The 16,888-nt window shown below is 39.5% G+C and overlaps 2 protein-coding genes across 2 annotated transcripts; both read right to left on the reverse strand.

Moving 5' to 3' along the window:
• Positions 1-5,422: 5,422 nt before the first annotated feature.
• Positions 5,423-9,848, reverse strand: atxn7l2b (ataxin 7-like 2b). Its single transcript, XM_069660757.1, has 9 exons — positions 9,795-9,848; positions 9,101-9,172; positions 8,680-8,998; positions 8,275-8,507; positions 7,926-8,008; positions 7,527-7,738; positions 6,898-7,075; positions 6,625-6,746; positions 5,423-6,163 (listed from the first exon to the last, which is right to left on the reverse strand). Exons 2-9 carry the CDS (start codon positions 9,135-9,137, stop codon positions 5,515-5,517), a joined length of 1,833 nt encoding a protein of 610 aa, XP_069516858.1. The 5' UTR covers positions 9,138-9,172; positions 9,795-9,848; the 3' UTR covers positions 5,423-5,514.
• A 1,551-nt stretch (positions 9,849-11,399) lies between these two features.
• sypl2b (synaptophysin-like 2b) lies at positions 11,400-15,017 on the reverse strand. The gene is made up of 6 exons (XM_069659987.1): positions 14,872-15,017; positions 14,661-14,738; positions 13,823-13,941; positions 13,491-13,692; positions 12,842-13,030; positions 11,400-12,749 (listed from the first exon to the last, which is right to left on the reverse strand). The coding sequence occupies exons 1-6, from the start codon at positions 14,887-14,889 to the stop codon at positions 12,627-12,629; spliced, it is 729 nt and encodes a 242-aa protein (XP_069516088.1). The 5' UTR covers positions 14,890-15,017; the 3' UTR covers positions 11,400-12,626.
• Between the last annotated feature and the right edge of the window lie 1,871 nt (positions 15,018-16,888).

Here is a 16,888-nt window from a genome sequence, read left to right on the forward strand (position 1 = left end):
ATAAAGAGCCTTACTCAATGAAAAACATGGAATGCATCCAGGTTGCAGGGAAGTATTTTGTCTTGACTGACCATGAACATATAGTCTAAATTCTGTATACAGACATGTATATTGCTCAGATGGATAATTACCATAGAGTTACACTGATTAAAATGTAGCCCTATAGAAGCTAGAAAAGCTGTATGTTGTAGTATCAGGTAAACATGCAGGAAGTGTGTGCTGCGTAGATAAACCTGCAGGGTTCCTCTAAAAGATGAAGCGGATTAATAATTCTGATGAGGCTGAGCGTTATTTGACAGGAGAGAGCTGACAGGAAACTCCTTTTCTATTTTACAGTTATAATTGGACATTTCCAAATTGAATTTAAGAAGCCTCGTATGCTGTGCACATTTCACTAACAAGGTTTAAAACAGGAGATTGTGTCATGGCTGAAACAAGAAGGAGAGATTTAATTAAACTGTGCGGCGTTGGTGTCATAATACAACAAGGCTAGTTGTGGCATAAATGCTAATTGGATCTTTTGATGGGTTACAGCTTCCCTCTGCTTCTCATATCTTTGTCTCTGTGAGCAGGAGGGGATAGGTGTGTTATCATGAGTCACAGCGACACAAAGCCATTCTCTCTGGCTCCCTGTGCACGGACGGCCTCGATTCAGCCCAGATGCGATTGCTTTGTTTGTTTTTCTCAGTCATTACGTGCCTGCCCTTATGAAGTTCAAAAGCAATCATTCAACAAGGCGATGAATGTGATGCCCTTTAAGTAGTCTGTCGTTTGTTTATGAGGGAAACGCCTGCAGCTTTCATTGGACATTTGCTCTCCCGACCATTCAAGTGGCTGGAAAGTATAATGTATGACTATAATGCTGAATGCTTCTTAGTTTCCCAGTTTAACAAAAACTACAGTATATATAAACAACAGGTTCTCATATAAATTTATACATTCTCAAGTAAATGTCCATAGAGCTCTCAGGTTGTTAGATGTACACATTTCTGAGTGCAATAGGGTTTTACGCAAAATTGATGTTAAATTCACAGTGGCAGTGTGCAGCGCAACATCTCTTGTGTGGGTGAGAAGAGGAAGTCACACTTATCAGAGAGGTGGAGTGTGAATCATCCCGTTCCTGACACATAGGAATACCAGGTGGAGAAATGGAGAGCAGCAAAAAATACCACAAGACGCGCTTAAATTAAGCCACATTTAGCACAGCCGCAGACTGGCAGCAGTTGGCGGAAAATCTGTCACATTTTTAGGGATTCAGGCTCCAGGGTTTTTTCCCCGTAGAACTAAAAAATATGAGCTGTTTTCTGCCGTCTCGTTTTGGGATCAATATAAAACCTCTCAGATTTCAAACCTGGCCGCTAAAGGCCGCAAGAAGTCTACAAAATGACACATACAGAATCTGTGTTAATGGTGTTAGCATACATTGAACTGCCAGACCATTAAGGAGTAGCATGTGTTTGCCCCCAAGTCAGCCAATGTCAATCAAATGAAATCTGCCGTGGCTTATGGGTGGTCTTCTCCTCTTGGTTGTCACTCAAAATATAAGCTTAAAGTCGAGGTGAAATGAAAAATTTAATTTGAATCCTTTTAGATCACATCCCCCGGTAATATGGTGCATCTATTTGACAATATAGGCAAAAAAAATACAGAAAATCCATTTCTTCGTATTCTTAAATCAAAATCCGATCATTTTTTATTGCGGTAAAACTAAATTTCATGCGTGCTTACGTAAGTTAGCACCAAACAATTTCATCCGATCAATCTGCAAAATTTAGCACCGCAGAGCACCAAGAACGCTCGGTCAGTTAGCTAGCTACTGCGCTGTGGAGAACGTCTGTCTACGCCCACTTCTCAACGATCAAATCAAATCCCTCTAATGATATGTCCCGCCTGTACGTCCTGTTTCACTTGGAAATACGTCACGATACGGAAGCTAGATACTCTCGAAATGCCGTCTCAGCTCGACTTTAAGTTCTGTACAGAGAAAAATTAAGTGCTATTCACCATGTTCACAAGGCGGCCATTTTCCTCTGATGTCATTTCAGGGTGGGAAGGTCAAATGCTAGTATGTCATACTGCTACTACAACTACTGTGTTCTTACGTTATGTTATTGAATTTGTATCTTTCCTAATGTACTCTGTAACACTACGGTAATACTAGCTGTCGGCCACTTCCTAGCTATCTGTAAAATTAGCTAGTAAGTGGCTGAATGCTAACTTTAGCTGTAGTCTGACGCAGCTAATGGGTACGTTTTTTATTTATTATATTTTATTATTTATTTATTTATATAAGCTAATTGGGTAAGTGGCTGAATACTAACATTAGCTGGAGTCTGACGCAGCTTATGAATACGTTTTTTATTTATTTATTAAGCTAACGTGTAAGTGGCCAAATGCTAATGTTAGCGCTTATGTTGTTTAAACTTGAATTATGTTGTTTTAACTTGAAATATGTCCAAATATCTCTCCAGATTTTCACTGTTAAATGTCTTTTCAGTTGCTGATTATAATAATTTGTCAGATACCATAATTTATACGACTAACAGCCTGGAACCGAGCAGAATGACACTATAACAGCATTTGAGCTTCCCACCCAGAGCATGAGGTCAGAGGAAAATGGCCGCTGTGTGAATACAGTCAATAGGTGCTGACAAAGAGGAGAACAAGGCTATGTTCTGTCCAAAGCAAATCTGCCTTCCTATATATATCTATATATACAGTATATATATGTATTAAGACTCACTTTCTGTGTTCAGTATTGATTAGTTGTGTGCTGCTATGTTCTACCAGTGTACTGATTGTATTCTTGTATAATCTGATGTTGTTGATCATTTTGCATTTCGTCTGCCGCTGTGCTACTGTTAGTTGTTCCAACACTCAAGTCTTGACATAAATGTTTATTTTTTAAGCGGGGTGGGGTTTAGTTTTTTATTCAAATAGGATGTATTTTACACTTGACTCTGCTAATGAATAAGGTTAAATAAAATATATATATTAAACATGTTTTATCAAACTGCATAGGACGAGGGCAGTGAGTATGTAGCTGGCAGTTATTTTCAGTCAGTATTTGACTTTGCTCAAAAAGCCATAAAGATTTCAAGAAGAAAAGACAGTGATAGATTAGTGGCTTTGTCAGGTGACGTAGGTTAATTCTTCAATAGATACTTTACAACAATAAAAGCAACAACTTTTCTGTCTTTAAAAATGTCGAAGGATATTTTTTATAAAAGCCAGGAATGCAGGAAAACTAAAAGCTCTCATCAGCCACGAATGAATTCCTGAAACACAAAGGGGTTTTGAATGGATTTAAAGTCAGAGGGTAAATAAATCTTCTCAGGAGTTATGTCAGTTTTAAAGGGATTTGAAAACATAATAACTGCGTTTTAAACAAGCACCGATAAGACAAAATCTTTGCTTTGAGTTCTGTGCAGTTCACAGGCCTTTAGATATTTGCAGTAATGGATCATTAACTGTTCCCTTAATGATCAGTTCTCACAGATCAGGGAAGGGAGTGGTCTCTCACTGCCCGGCACACATCTTTCTCCATTTATCTCAGTATGTAGTAGCAAATTACAGGAAAACATCCTTGAGGTGGTGGGGCTAAAAGCTCTCAGCTTTCACAGTGTGCAAGAGCCACATGACAGCTTTTATCTGCATTAAAAGCTAAGAGTTTACTGACCACAGCTCTGAAGATGAGCTGCTCGGTCGCTGCCATAAAATCTGAAAGGTCTCGCAGCTAAAGTGGAATGGCTTTGCATGGTATGCTTTAGAGCTTCTCTGACTGCAGGATAGGTGCAACCTAGTAGGCATTAAAGATTAAGAACACTGATATATCATTTGACTTAATAAAGATCAAGATTTACACTTTGTGCTGTCTTCATTATTTCAGCTGTCTCTTATTCCAAAAGTCTTCATTTACGGGACTATATTTCTGTTGCTTTAAAATCGCTGTTGCTGATATTTCATGAACAGCAAAAAGGACATTTTGCTAAAATTACTATGGCTAATTTCCTGCAATAATAGTTGACATTTTGGAGTGTAACCATTTTGGATACTTTATATACAACACCAAAACTTTTTTTGATGAGTAACAGACTGAAATGTTGCTCTATTTGAAACAACTGCACGTTTCATTTACATAAACTCTGCTGTATAAACTCTCTGCTTAAACAAACCTACACAGTTTGTCACATGAAAAAATATAACAGACTACATAAGATTTATGTGCAATCTACGCTTATATAACATGGTGGAAATGGCTAAGGGTTCAACATGCTGCTATTTCTGATATGCAACATTAATGGCATATCACCATCTAGTGGTAAAAGTAGGTAGTGCACCGCTGCGTGGAAATGATAAGAACGATAGATAGAATGATAGAACGATAGAAAGATAGATCGATACTTCATCGATCGACGGTAATGACTGACAGTAACGCAACAATTATTAAGTATTTATGCTATTAAATCAATGAAGAATTGATGGTGGAAAGAACTGCTCACAGTTTGTTAGTATATTTTATGAAGTTTTATACACCACTTTGGGAACAGATATAGACGTGCTAGATAGAAGTGTTGTTTATGTGGTCTACCAATTAACCCAGCATATGTGTAAATGTATATATATAAATATGGAACTGTTGTGGTGTTTCTTTCCACACAGAGTTGTAAATAAAGCAGGGAGTGCAAGTGTTATTCAACTTATTAGAAATGTTCTGTTAAACATGGTTAAACAAGTGTAAAATAATTCTTTCTGTCCAACTACTTGACTGACAGAGACACACAGATGGTGTCACAATATTGAAAGCTGCTATTTGGGAAACTGGAAAAACTTTCAAATACACCATTAACTTCTCATAGTTTATGTTAATCAGGAAACTAAACTACTATTTTATGCTCGTCTAGTACAGAACCATAATAGAAGACACAGGGCTAGAGGGAATCAAGTGTTTTTATTATATTTCAATGGAATTACTTTGTTTCATTTTAGCAGCACGATGAACATATTGAGGTATTTTTGTTCTTTTTACACAGGTAATAAAGTGAGACATTTAATTCTGTACAAAAATAGACATTTTGCAAAAAACAACCACAGGGTAACAAACAGACACATTTTAATTCCTGACGTCTGTGCATAAAATTGGGAAAACATTATCAAATGTGAACAGAAACATACTCTCTCTCTCTCACACACACACACACACACACACACACACACACACACACACACTCACACACACACTCACACACACACTCACACTATGCTGTCAACAGCTGCAGCCAGCAGCAGGCCTCTCCTCCAAGTGCTCTTTTTAAGGCTGGCCTCTTTATTGGCTGTGAAGATGAGCGGTAAACAACAACTGTCATTTATTCCCAGCTGTTAAAAAACAAACAAACACAATGAAGAACATGTTCAGCACCATTCATGTATTTTTAGTCTTAAAGGGACATCATAAAAAAATCACTGATAGTATGGAGCCTATAGTGTCCTGTAGCCTGTTAGTCTACTCACTCTTCAGGAGTCGGCTCTTTTCTCCATGCTCCAAGCGAGCACATCCCCGTTATTCTCTCCTTTCCAGGCGAGGAGGCTGGAGCGGGAAGCTGAGGACAGGCGCTGACATTTGGAGGTTCTGGATCGTGACGAGCTGAGGGACTCATTGTTGCCTTTTCGCTTTTGGCCAGGACCAGTGTGGTCACAGTCTATTACCTTCTGCTGAGTCCCAGGGGGCCTCCTTCTGCTGCGGGGGGACTGGTGGAGAAGAGGACATGGCTTCTTTCCGTCTGAGAAGGAACCATTTACTGGTCCGTTAGAGGAGGGGGCTTGTGGCTGGCCCTTCTCATGGAGGGGGGCATCCCTGATGTGTTTGTCCTCACTCTTTGCATCTTGCATGAGCTCTACCTCTCTCACCTGAGCCTTAGTGCGTCGAACAGTAGGGTTGCTGCACCGCTGTCCGGTGCTTAGGTTTGCAGGGGTGGAAGAAGGCGGTTTGGTAAATTGAGCATAGTGCTGGCTGATTTTGGTGTCCGTGTGTGACAGTGAGGTAGAATCAAGGCTGAGGGTACCAGGGGATTTGGGGGGTCTGACTCCAGTCCTGACAGGTGATCCTACAACTGGAGAGGGGGCATGACATGACCTGAGACCTGATGGTACTCGAGGCGCTTTCCTGTAAGTTCAAGTAAAAACGTGAAGCTGCTTAGAACTCATGTGTTTAAGATACAAGAAATGAAGCCAACATCCAAGATATATTTTTACTTTGGTGTGGTGAATCAGCTGTCGCCTTATTTTGTAATAAGGCAGACTATCCGGAAGCTGATCCTCTGGAATGTTATCTGTCATCCCTGTGATTGACTGTACCAAACGCCCACATAAGTTCTCAAATATTTCTTCATCAACACATCTAAAACAGGATAATACACTAAGTTTTAAAGTGTTTATACTTGAACTGTAATAACCAATCTATGACTACAGGGTTTGAACCTGTCTGAGCTTAGGAGCAGTGACCTTCAGTGGATTCTGTGTCTAATTCAAGAACAAATACTGACCTAACTTGATGTCTCCCAACTCAACTTGTAACTCCTTTCTACACCTTGCCATGCTCAAATAGTTAAGAGTCCTCAAACTTACTTCCACATGTGCGTGCTGACATGGTGCTCCAGCATGGCGCTGAGCGCAAACCGCAGGTGGTGCCAACGTCTGTCGAAGGTGAAGATGCTGCAACCAAATGTGCGGCACCCAAAAGTGCAAAGCTACAGAAGAGAAGGAGTTAAGTACAAACACACTCATGTTTCGTCTTAAAAGAAAGAAACACATAAAACTATTTCTAACAGGTCGGAATGGGCCTATGAAACAATTCCCAATCATGAATTCTGCTGTGCCTCTGGATGTTTCTGCACTCACCCCTAGTGGTTTGGGGTGCCATGGTGTGGCAGGCAGGTCTGTGGCTTCCTCCTGTTTGTCGTCTTCATCCTCATCGCTGGAGAGCAGAGTCTGGTTGAAGGGATAGGGAGGCTGCACCTCCACTTCCACAGTGCTGTCGCCTTCCTCCCCTGTGAAGCTCTCCGGTGGACCCCTGGACCTTTGAAGACAAAAGAATTTATTCAAAGACAATAAGTATTATGTTAGAGAACAGCATGTGTGGATAAATGCATTTACATCAGACTCAGAGCATCTGGATGATAATCTCAAACTTTGTATTCTTCAAATTGAATCTTTTGTCTGATCAGATAAAAAAAAGTGGTTTGTTCTGTTTGCTTGTCATTATCCCACTTTTAGGATCCGTTGTGTCAACTCATAATGATACTAAATTACAGAACCTTGTTATGTTGTATATGGTATAGGTGGAGATTGGTTTCAATGCGAGCAGGTTGGTTGCGCTCTAAAAGGTAACCAGATGGAAATCTGGAGATTCAGCAGCACTGTAATCATGTATGAAGTTTTCATGTAATTGTTCCCACAGCGTCGTTGTTTTAATGGTAAAATAAGATATATTAATGATTTATAAACTTACTAGAAAACATATTTCATACCTGAGAATGTGACAGCTGCTGTTGAAATGATATTTACTGCCCTGAGTTGTTATTTTATCTTCCAAAGCCTCCAAATGGCGCAGATTGTCTTTTGTTTTGACAAGAAGTTGCTCCATATTTCGCCCTGCTGAGGCTGTTTTTGGCTCCACTGCCAGCTGATCAGAGGTCTTAGTCCTTCCCAAAGCTTTCTGCTGCTGCTGGATGGAATCAGTCTGTGCAGAAAGAACAGCACAGGGGAGGAAAAACAGAGGAATTACATCCCGTCCCAAACACATGATGAAGTCTTACAATTAGCATTCATAATGTAACACATGCTACCACCAAGAAAAAACTCAAACCTCTGTAAGTAGTTAACAACAATAATGATACTGATAATAATAGCAGATAAAATGAGTTTACTTTGCATATAAGCTCCCGGCTGCATCGCTTCTTCCTCTCTGGATCAAGAACGCCACAGTGTTTGTTCAGGTCACATTCTTTCTCTATGGGAAAGAAAGCAAACACAGAAGTCAGCGAGCAACAGCAGGACACAGACAGTCAGCATGATGCATGCTGCTGGAGAGATTACAGAACCCCATATGGACACTTTTACAAAACAAAATAATAGTCAAAAGTTCTGCATACAATCATTTAAAAACACATACAGTTATATACAAGATACCATACCCAGGCTAATATGTTTAATTGTCAAGGTTTCTTGAGGTATGTATGAAAAGCAGCAGGGGAGGAACAACAGATGTTGACTCACCATCAATGTTTTTGTGAACCCGGCTGTGGGTTCTCGTTCCCCGCAGAGGACTTTGAGACTTACTGGGCTGCCCAGCTGTAAGCTTCTGTGCAGAAGGAGATGTGGAGGAGGAACAGTGGCCAGGGGGCAGAGGTCCTGAGTGCCAGAGGGAAACCCTGGGGCGTGGCGTGGAGGAAGAATGGAGTGGGAGGGGAGGAGGGGTCTCCTGAGGGAACTTCTCCACTGAGGGAAAACTGCAGAGGCAGGAAAAGTTAACCTCAGAATGATCTTATGCAATTAAGAAAATTCAGGTTTGTATAAGCAGCAAATTAAATCAAAACTTAGCGAGATCTTAAAAACAAAGCAAAATGTCCTAAATCAGTACTTCTGCAGTATTGTCATAACATAAACAATCTTGAATAGTACCTCACTGTCTCCTTTTGGGCCTTGGTGGAAATATGCTGGTGGTCAGGTAATGCAGCTGAGGAGGGAGCACTGGCTTCATGACATCTGGTATCTGTCTGGCTCTCTGTAGAGGAGGAAAGATTTGAAGTAGGGCGACCAGGGCGAGGTCGCTGCAGCTGTGAGGCAAAAGCAGATGACTGGCCCCACATCTTAGTGAGAGGACCATGCCGCCTCTCACAGTGCTTCTCAAAGGCTTGAGGCTTCACCACCTGCCCACAGAGGCTGCACACCACCAAATAGATCTCATCATGTGCTGGACAGTGGCCATAAATGTGCATATCTGTAGAGGGAAACACAAAATTGAGGTAGAGTGAGTTACACCTCTTGATGGATCAACCTGTGATGATACTAAATGCACTCAGAGTTTCAGCCTCGCCTTCACCTTCTTTCCTCAGGGTCATGGTCTCACAGCAGGTCATCCCATACTTGCTGCTGTCTTCAGTATCAGACCCAGCTGCATAAAAGGCAAAAACATTCAGCATGACATAGTTGGATGGGGTATTCCTGTAGCCTATTCATAGAGGCAGGTGTAGTGGGACATCTGGATAGCTTTGCGGATTAAACGCGGAACAAGTTGTTCTTACAGTCGGTGTTCAAGATTAATTTTGACGTTTTTTTCCAGTTAAAACGTGATTCCTGACTCTTCTCCCATCATGTGTCCACGGTCAGACAATACATTGTAAACTGGTGCAGTCGCAGCTGTTGGCTAGTCATTTCTGCTGTTAGCAAACTGGACAAATCCCTCTTAAGCAGTGTTGTTGTGTTTGGTGCAACAAAAGCCGACAGGCTAACGCAAACGGTGTTTTACCTGTCTACCGGTAAACCGTTGTATTAACTAGCCAGTGTGTTACTAGTACATTACTAAATGCCTATCAAACAACAATTTAAATTGGTTTTATCTGTTTGTTGCCAGTTAACATCCTTAGCAAACTCACCCTGCACTAGGACCCAGTGGGTCTTTTGTTTGGGTCGCCCTTTTTTGTCGCTCTGTGTGTAACGTTATCAAAAAAATAAATCACAGAACGTTTACACTGTGACGTAATCAAACCAGGTGTGGGGCAGGGAGCGCGACTCACCGTCAGATGGTAAAATATTCACCCCATCTACCCAACAACTCCAATTTAATCCGACAAAATCGTCGAGATTAGGATTTTGCCGATCCAAAGCGGCCATTGCTGCTCTTGCGCGTTCACGAGATGACACCGTCAGGTCACGCGCAACACATCCGCGTCACTGAGCTCGCGGTCGTGATAAACTGTATGGCCGGGTAATAGATGTTGTATTCAATATGAAATTGTATGGACTCTGTCTGCAGCATTTTCTCAGTTTAGACCACCGTCTGATTCATCTTTGGATGTCTCTCATTTTTACAATAATCTGGGACGGAAAACACTCATGTATAATATGTATAATTCATTAAGGTAGTACAACCTTTTCTTGTAGATTTAATTGAAAACTATGTGAAAAGTAAAACTGGCAAAATTAAAATTTCAGTCTATGTTATGCTTTATAATTTAGGTAAGCTATCCCATCCAATGCACACTAGTGCTACTGTCAATACTGTATCTATCTCACCTAGAGTATATTTATACTTATACTGCTGCCTATTCTGTACATTTCTGTTCTATAGTTTATATCATGTGTTATTAAACTTTGGTTGCTTTTTCTATATTCATCTTACTATTAGCATCACTTACACTTAAACCTGCAAAACATATTTTTTACTTTTTATACTATGATTATATATCTTATCATAGTTTAGCGTTTTTATATATATCCATTACTGATCATTTAGGCCTGTTTTTTTTCTCTATACATAAGTACATTATTCTGCACTGCTTTTCACTGTTCTGGTTAACCTCTTTGTTGCATTTATCTATCTCTACTTGTACATTGAGCAATAAAAATAACATTGAATCTATCTAATGTAGAGTTTGAGTGAGATATTTGAGATGTCAGGGGCTGTTTTTGTTGGTGCACAGACAAAGCTAAAGGTGATGTTGCCAAATTGTTTATTTTGTAAGTTGCAAATCCCTCATACATAAAATCTAAAAAGAAATTGGTGTTTTTGCCTCATACAGGACATGTATTCATTTGTCAATCGTTAAAATTGTTGATTTGATGTTGATCAACAAATCATTTGTTTGGTTCCAGTTATCAAATTAAAAAAAAGAATAACATTTACGATCCATATAATGTTACCGAACTAAAATGAAATATGCCTACACAGAATTGAAGCTAAAGCTACACTTCTATGTAGTTTCTAGATAAAAGCTCTACAGTTTGAAGGAAGTACTAACTCAAATGGATCAGGCTGATGTTTCATAGCTGATTCCCTGAGCGCACACCATTGTAAATGTGACCTGTGTATGACTGCACTGGTGAGGGTCAGGAGGTTCATTTGAAGGCTTTTGTTGTGTGTGGGTCAGCAGCTGATTTTGCCTGATCGAGGCAGCACAGCATGTCTGCCACCTAGTGATTATCAACTGTATTGGATGGTAGCTGGAAGTGCCTGCTGAATGCCTAATCAGCAAGTTATTTTTCAGTTAAAGAAACAGGAAGTGTGGTGTGACACTCCACTTTATGAATCTTATGCTGAGTTTAGGAGAGGTGTCAGACATTGTTTACTTTTGTGTATAGAATAAGACAACAAGATACAGAATAAAACACGCACCAGCAGATCCAGTACTTGATTTTAATGATGCAAAGCATTTAAAGTCCTTGCGGCATCTTCCTGGTCTGTCACAGGACATCAAGCCTCAGCTATGTGACACTTTATTAACACAGTGGTGGATCAAGCTAGAAACTGTGAATCAAGCAGGGCTTTATTAAAGTAGGAAATCATAATAATGGCAGTAACATAAAAAAAAAAACAGCTTGGCTTCCAATCTTCGTAACAAAGTGGAGGTAACAGTGAATTAGTAACAGGTTAGATATCAGTCAACTGGAACAGAAAAAAGCTGGCACTACTTAAGTGATAGTTAATTTGGCTTTGAGGCCCTTGTTGGGGTATTTTCTTTTCTTAATCTAAATATCGTAAAACTTGCAGGACAAGGGGAAAAAATGTCCTTTCAGGTAATATCACAAATTCTACCTAATAAGTGTTATAGTTTTAAATGTAAAATTCATTAAGGGTGAACATGCTCTTAACGGATACATCTTTAACATTCAACACAATATTCAGCTGCAAGGTCACAAAGGTAAAGTAAGCCTTACATAATGAGATGATGAGGTGCAACAAAACACAAAACGTTTCAATAAAATAACTTTTAGCCATTACAAATAATCTCATAACGGCAACTTATTTTTTTTACTTTTTAAATATTCTTCAAATGTAACTAAACTTTTTGATGCCCACTGTAAGTTTTTTATTGGACTCAAATTTCTTTTACAATCTGAACTTGTGTTAATTCGTTTACTTCAAGTATTCAATGTTTTTAGGTATTTTGAAATTAATTTATGAAAAGCCCTGAGGTATTTCTTTAGAATATGCGGATATCAGAAATGATGTATTGTACAGAAATATATTTGGCTGTTAACAGTTTGACAAAGTAATGCTTCATTATAATGAATCAACAAGGTTGAACATCTGCAGTACAATTTGAACTTAAGGACACTTAATTTTAGGCACCTGGGTATAAATATGCTAAAACAACAAATTGAGCATCTGTGAAAAACCTCTTTAACTTCTGCAATTTCCTATCTTGAATCCCCTGTGATAAAGTAAATTTGTAGTTTTCAAAACAGATTTATAATAATCCTCAATATAAAATTAATTCAGAGCAAAAAGGAGCCCTCAGTTTTGAAAATGTATACTTGTAATCTACAGTATTTTATGTTGAACAATTAGTACCAAAATGACTCATTCAATAACACTACATGTTAAACACTTTTGAATGCGGAAGTAGTTACGATGGTCCGACTCCCCCCTCCACTTCTGCAGGCTGGTTGGCTGATTTGTGGAAAGGCGTTTCCTTGTAAATGAACCAGCAGTTTCCACTCCACAGGATGAGGTTAAGAAAACCAAATATCTGCCACAGAATAAGACCGAAGTCAAACAACCACTGTTGTTGCCGTACAGGTTTAATAATGTCTGAAACATACTTATTTTAATACAACTTACCACAGAGGCGTTAAGTCGGCCCATGTGAGGGACAGCACCCGCGGTGCACTTGGTGGGATCCTGGCAAACTTTGAGAGAGTTTAAGATGGTGGAAGGACTGGTGGCCGACTTTACATCTGACAAGCCTTTAGCCCACGCAGATGAGGAAGCCAACCACAGGAAGGCGAAGGCTGCAGTTACAAGCAGGTCCTTAGAGAAGAAACATTATCAGTATAAAAATTGAGCACACTTGTAGCTTCAATTGAGGATATCTCAGACAGAGACTTCCCTGTGTCGTTAGGAAACACACCCTTCCTACTGCTCCACTTACACAACTCTGTTAAATGCACTCTCTCTGACCTCCAGTAGGAGTCCAGCAGTTGGTGCTAGATGCAAAATTTTGCACTCAGAAAATAATCATGAATATTGCTTGCATATATGAAACTCTGTTCATCCATTCAGATCATTTTTTATCAGTACTGGATTAACACATCAGCTTAATTAAAACACATTCAATACTTTCCTGCTACAAATACACTTCCTTCAATCCACACTGTTAGATTTCATCTCACTTCATTGCTAAGCTATATATAGTGAGGAAGGAGGAGGGGGCTTCGCACAAGTGTTTCACTAGACAATAGAAAAATATGAAGATTCCAGATAAACATACCACAACGGGGCCACGACTAGATCCTCTATAAACGTGCTGGTAGCCCAAGTAGAGGACCAGAGTGGCAGTGCAGTAGAGAAAGGCCAACACTCCAATGCAGACGAAAAACTGTGCCGAGGATGTGTGGTCTCCAGTCAGGTAAAACTGGGTGGATGTACTTTGATTGTTGCAGTCGGGAACATTATACGGATGCTGCATCAACCTGGGTAAACACAGACAAAACTTTTTTTTTTCATTTCGACAATCCTAAAAGTAAACATATGGTCCCCAGTGTAAGGTTCCTCGCGGTGAACAGGTTTCAAAAGTGTTTCTGTTTGCTCACACAGACACACCTGAAAGGGTAGTTAAACTCTGCCTGAATTACTTGACTCTCTTTCCCCTGACACTGGACAAGGATGCTGGTTGTGCCGCTGTAGCCTCCAGTCGTAGCGAAGGCAAATATGGCGAACACCTGCAGCCACAGACACAAGATAAGAGGAAAAACGTTGGCATATGGTGATATCCAGGACTGTCATTACACACACACACACACACACACACACACACACACACACACACACACACTTCCCTTTATTTCATGTACCATTCACAAGACAGGAAATCTTTGTCTTAATCACAGAATGTATCACAGTGAATGGTATACAAAGGTTACACCAGAACCACATCTTTGAATTTGAAAGGTTACAGAAGTAGCTTAAACTAGTAGCTACAAAGAAGATAATGTGTTATTCTAAGGTGGAAGCACACATAAGAATACCTGCCTGCAAGTAAAAGCTAACATATCGTATTATATGGCTAGAAATGTTGTCAACAAAAGTAGGCCTATTTCTCTACATTCCCAAATACACAGGTGCTACATTGAACGTGCTAACTCAAATTAGCAGTTCATGTATGCTTAAATGTCTTTATGGACGAACGTTTTGACGTGTTTTTCTGAAAGAAATACCTTGATTGATAATCTACTGTGCATACCATATTTGAAACGGTGTTACAGCTCACAGGATGAGTCGCATAGCTCATACAGGCGTGCAGTGGGTCACAAGACAAGCAGCAGAATCAATTTGAAAGGTATTTTTGTAACCAGGGATGGAAAGCTCATGTAGATGATACCCCGCCATTGGCCATATGGTTAAAAAAAAAAAAAAAAAAAAAGATTAGAAAGAAACTTACCCATTCTAGCACTCGCATGAATGCCAGGGGCTCCTTCAGAGGCCCCAAGTCAAGAGTGAACCCCGTACTCAGCACTTTCTGGTGAAAAATGAGAGTATTAATGTTTTCAAGTGGCCGTTATACAGCGAAACAAGTCACACGCAGATAGGTGTGTTTGCTATTAATATGCGCCATTAACCGTTTTTTTCACTCCCCCTGTCAGCGCCTTTACCTGGGCGACGGCTTCCATCGTTAGTCTGGAGAAAAACACCGCAAATATCGATTATTTGTCTCCTTTCCTGATCTTTAACGGCTCTTTGGGGCTAGTCTTCGAGCTTGTCAAACTTTTCTCCAACTTCAGCGACTCGTAGTAGAAGACACGTGATCACTGACGTTCAGGCGTCCAGAGGAGAGGGGCGCTGCTGGGGCAGAGTGGTGAAAGTGGTGAAATGTTTTTTTCATTTGGGTAAATTTTTAACGTTTGTTTGTGTGGGAGTTTGTGGTAAAAAAAAGGATGCACTGTACATTATGTAAATTGTATCATTTGAGTTATTTGTATAATGACGCAATGAAGAAGTAGCTATTCAAATGCCATATAAGCAGCATACATGTAAACCCTAATGAAAGTCCTGCATTCAACGTATACTTAACGAGTAAAATATAGCCTAGTGGTGGTATAGCAATATTAATAAAGACTTGCTGATAACAAATATTGAATACACGTAGGTAAAATGCCCATTTTGCGGACAGGAAGTTGATTAAAGAAATAAAAAAACAATTTATTTTGTCTAATTAACAAATTAATATGTGATTGATATGTTATCACCATATGCAACTTCTGATATCATATGCGTTAACACCTTCAATATTTATATTAGTTTTCATGTTGATATTTATAGAATACATACTCATGTGCAATACCTACACCTATTTCTTAGTACCATGTGCAGTATCAGGAGCAATATAATCTGTTTCTTAATTATTCATAATCTTGTGCTCAAGAAGTTTTTACTACATTATTACTGTCAATATATTGTCAATTTAACAGCCACAATTACTTCCTGCCTACTCCTGTAAATAACAATTGTAATATTGTTTTTCTTTGTCTCTTTTGCATTAACCCATGCACTTTATATTTTATATTTTCACTGATATTTGAGTTGTTTTTTTATATTTCTCTTATTTGTATTGTATGTTTTGGAGGTATCTGGCATTGTAATTTCCTTCGGGATTAATAAAGTTTATCTAATCTTACTGCACATATACAATACTTACCTGTCATCATTTTTAACTTTTAGTGACTGATCAATGCCTAGATTATGTTCAGGTCAGGTTTATTTTCACATATTTTACACTTCATAGTACAGTATATATACAGTATATAATATTGCAATACGATCAATGCACAGAAATGGCAAAAACTATCCACTAGATGTCGCCATTTCCACAGACACTACATAAGCACAAGTAAACCTTTTTACACAAATGAATGTGTTTCCCATGACTGTCATCAGTGTGGGCTACTCTCATTCACACACAGGCTGTCAATATAAATCTTTCCCTTTGGGTCAATGGGAGAGCTTGTTATTGAGCTTGATACACATGGCAATTTGGGTCCCTTCCCTTACTTTGCCTACTTTCTCTCTATGCATGCAGCAAAGAAGTAAAATCTTGTTCCTTGTAGAAAGGCACATTTCCCAGCCTAAAAGAGGACATCTCGAAGGAATAAATGTGGCTTTGTTCTCCACCTTTTAATAGTTGACTGGGCTGCCATGGGGGAGGGGCTGCAGCTCCTTTGTACAGTCCCTTTGTGGAGGAATGCTGCTCCACAGATCAAATTGTTTGGCTTTCTGAGTGAATCTTAGAATCGAGACTCAAGTAAGACTTTATGCACACGAAGAATATTCCTGATGCAATAAGGCACATTTGAGGGTGGCAACATTGTGGATTCAAGTTAAAGGTTTCAGGGATTTTTTAAACAACTGAAACTTGTTCAACAGCTTTATATTTTGGTCTGAGATCAGATGGCACCTTTAATTGTTGTGCAGACTTGCAATCTTGTCAAACAGGTTGGGCCACACCAAAGGGTAAACATGAGACTAATCAAATATCTAGCATGACAATCTGGTCACGTCCTCCCGCCTTCTACTGACACAGTTTCAGTTATGAAGCTGGTATGACTAAGCAACAATGTCCCACCCTGCATTACCTGAGGTTTTCAGGAGAGATGACCTGGCACACCAAGGGAA

The sequence above is a fragment of the Semicossyphus pulcher genome, unplaced genomic scaffold (genome assembly GCF_022749685.1).
Source record: "Semicossyphus pulcher isolate SPU_LCO1_2020_fin unplaced genomic scaffold, fSemPul1.0.p SCAF_13, whole genome shotgun sequence".
Taxonomy (NCBI): domain Eukaryota; kingdom Metazoa; phylum Chordata; class Actinopteri; order Labriformes; family Labridae; genus Semicossyphus; species Semicossyphus pulcher.

Excerpts from the sequence above, each read along its gene's own strand:
- sypl2b (XM_069659987.1), bottom strand. Across the intron at positions 13,693-13,822 it reads GAGTTTAACTACCCTTTCAG|GTTGATGCAGCATCCGTATA; the intron begins GTGTGTCTGTGT and ends GTGTTTACCCAG. Across the intron at positions 12,750-12,841 it reads GCCGACTTAACGCCTCTGTG|ATATTTGGTTTTCTTAACCT; the intron begins GTAAGTTGTATT and ends ATTCTGTGGCAG.
- atxn7l2b (XM_069660757.1), bottom strand. The coding sequence starts at position 9,137 with ATGACCTGCTGTGAGACCATGACCCTGAGGAAAGAAG. Across the intron at positions 8,009-8,274 it reads GGTTCACAAAAACATTGATG|AGAAAGAATGTGACCTGAAC; the intron begins GTGAGTCAACAT and ends TCTTTCCCATAG. Across the intron at positions 7,739-7,925 it reads GCCGGGAGCTTATATGCAAA|ACTGATTCCATCCAGCAGCA; the intron begins GTAAACTCATTT and ends CTTTCTGCACAG.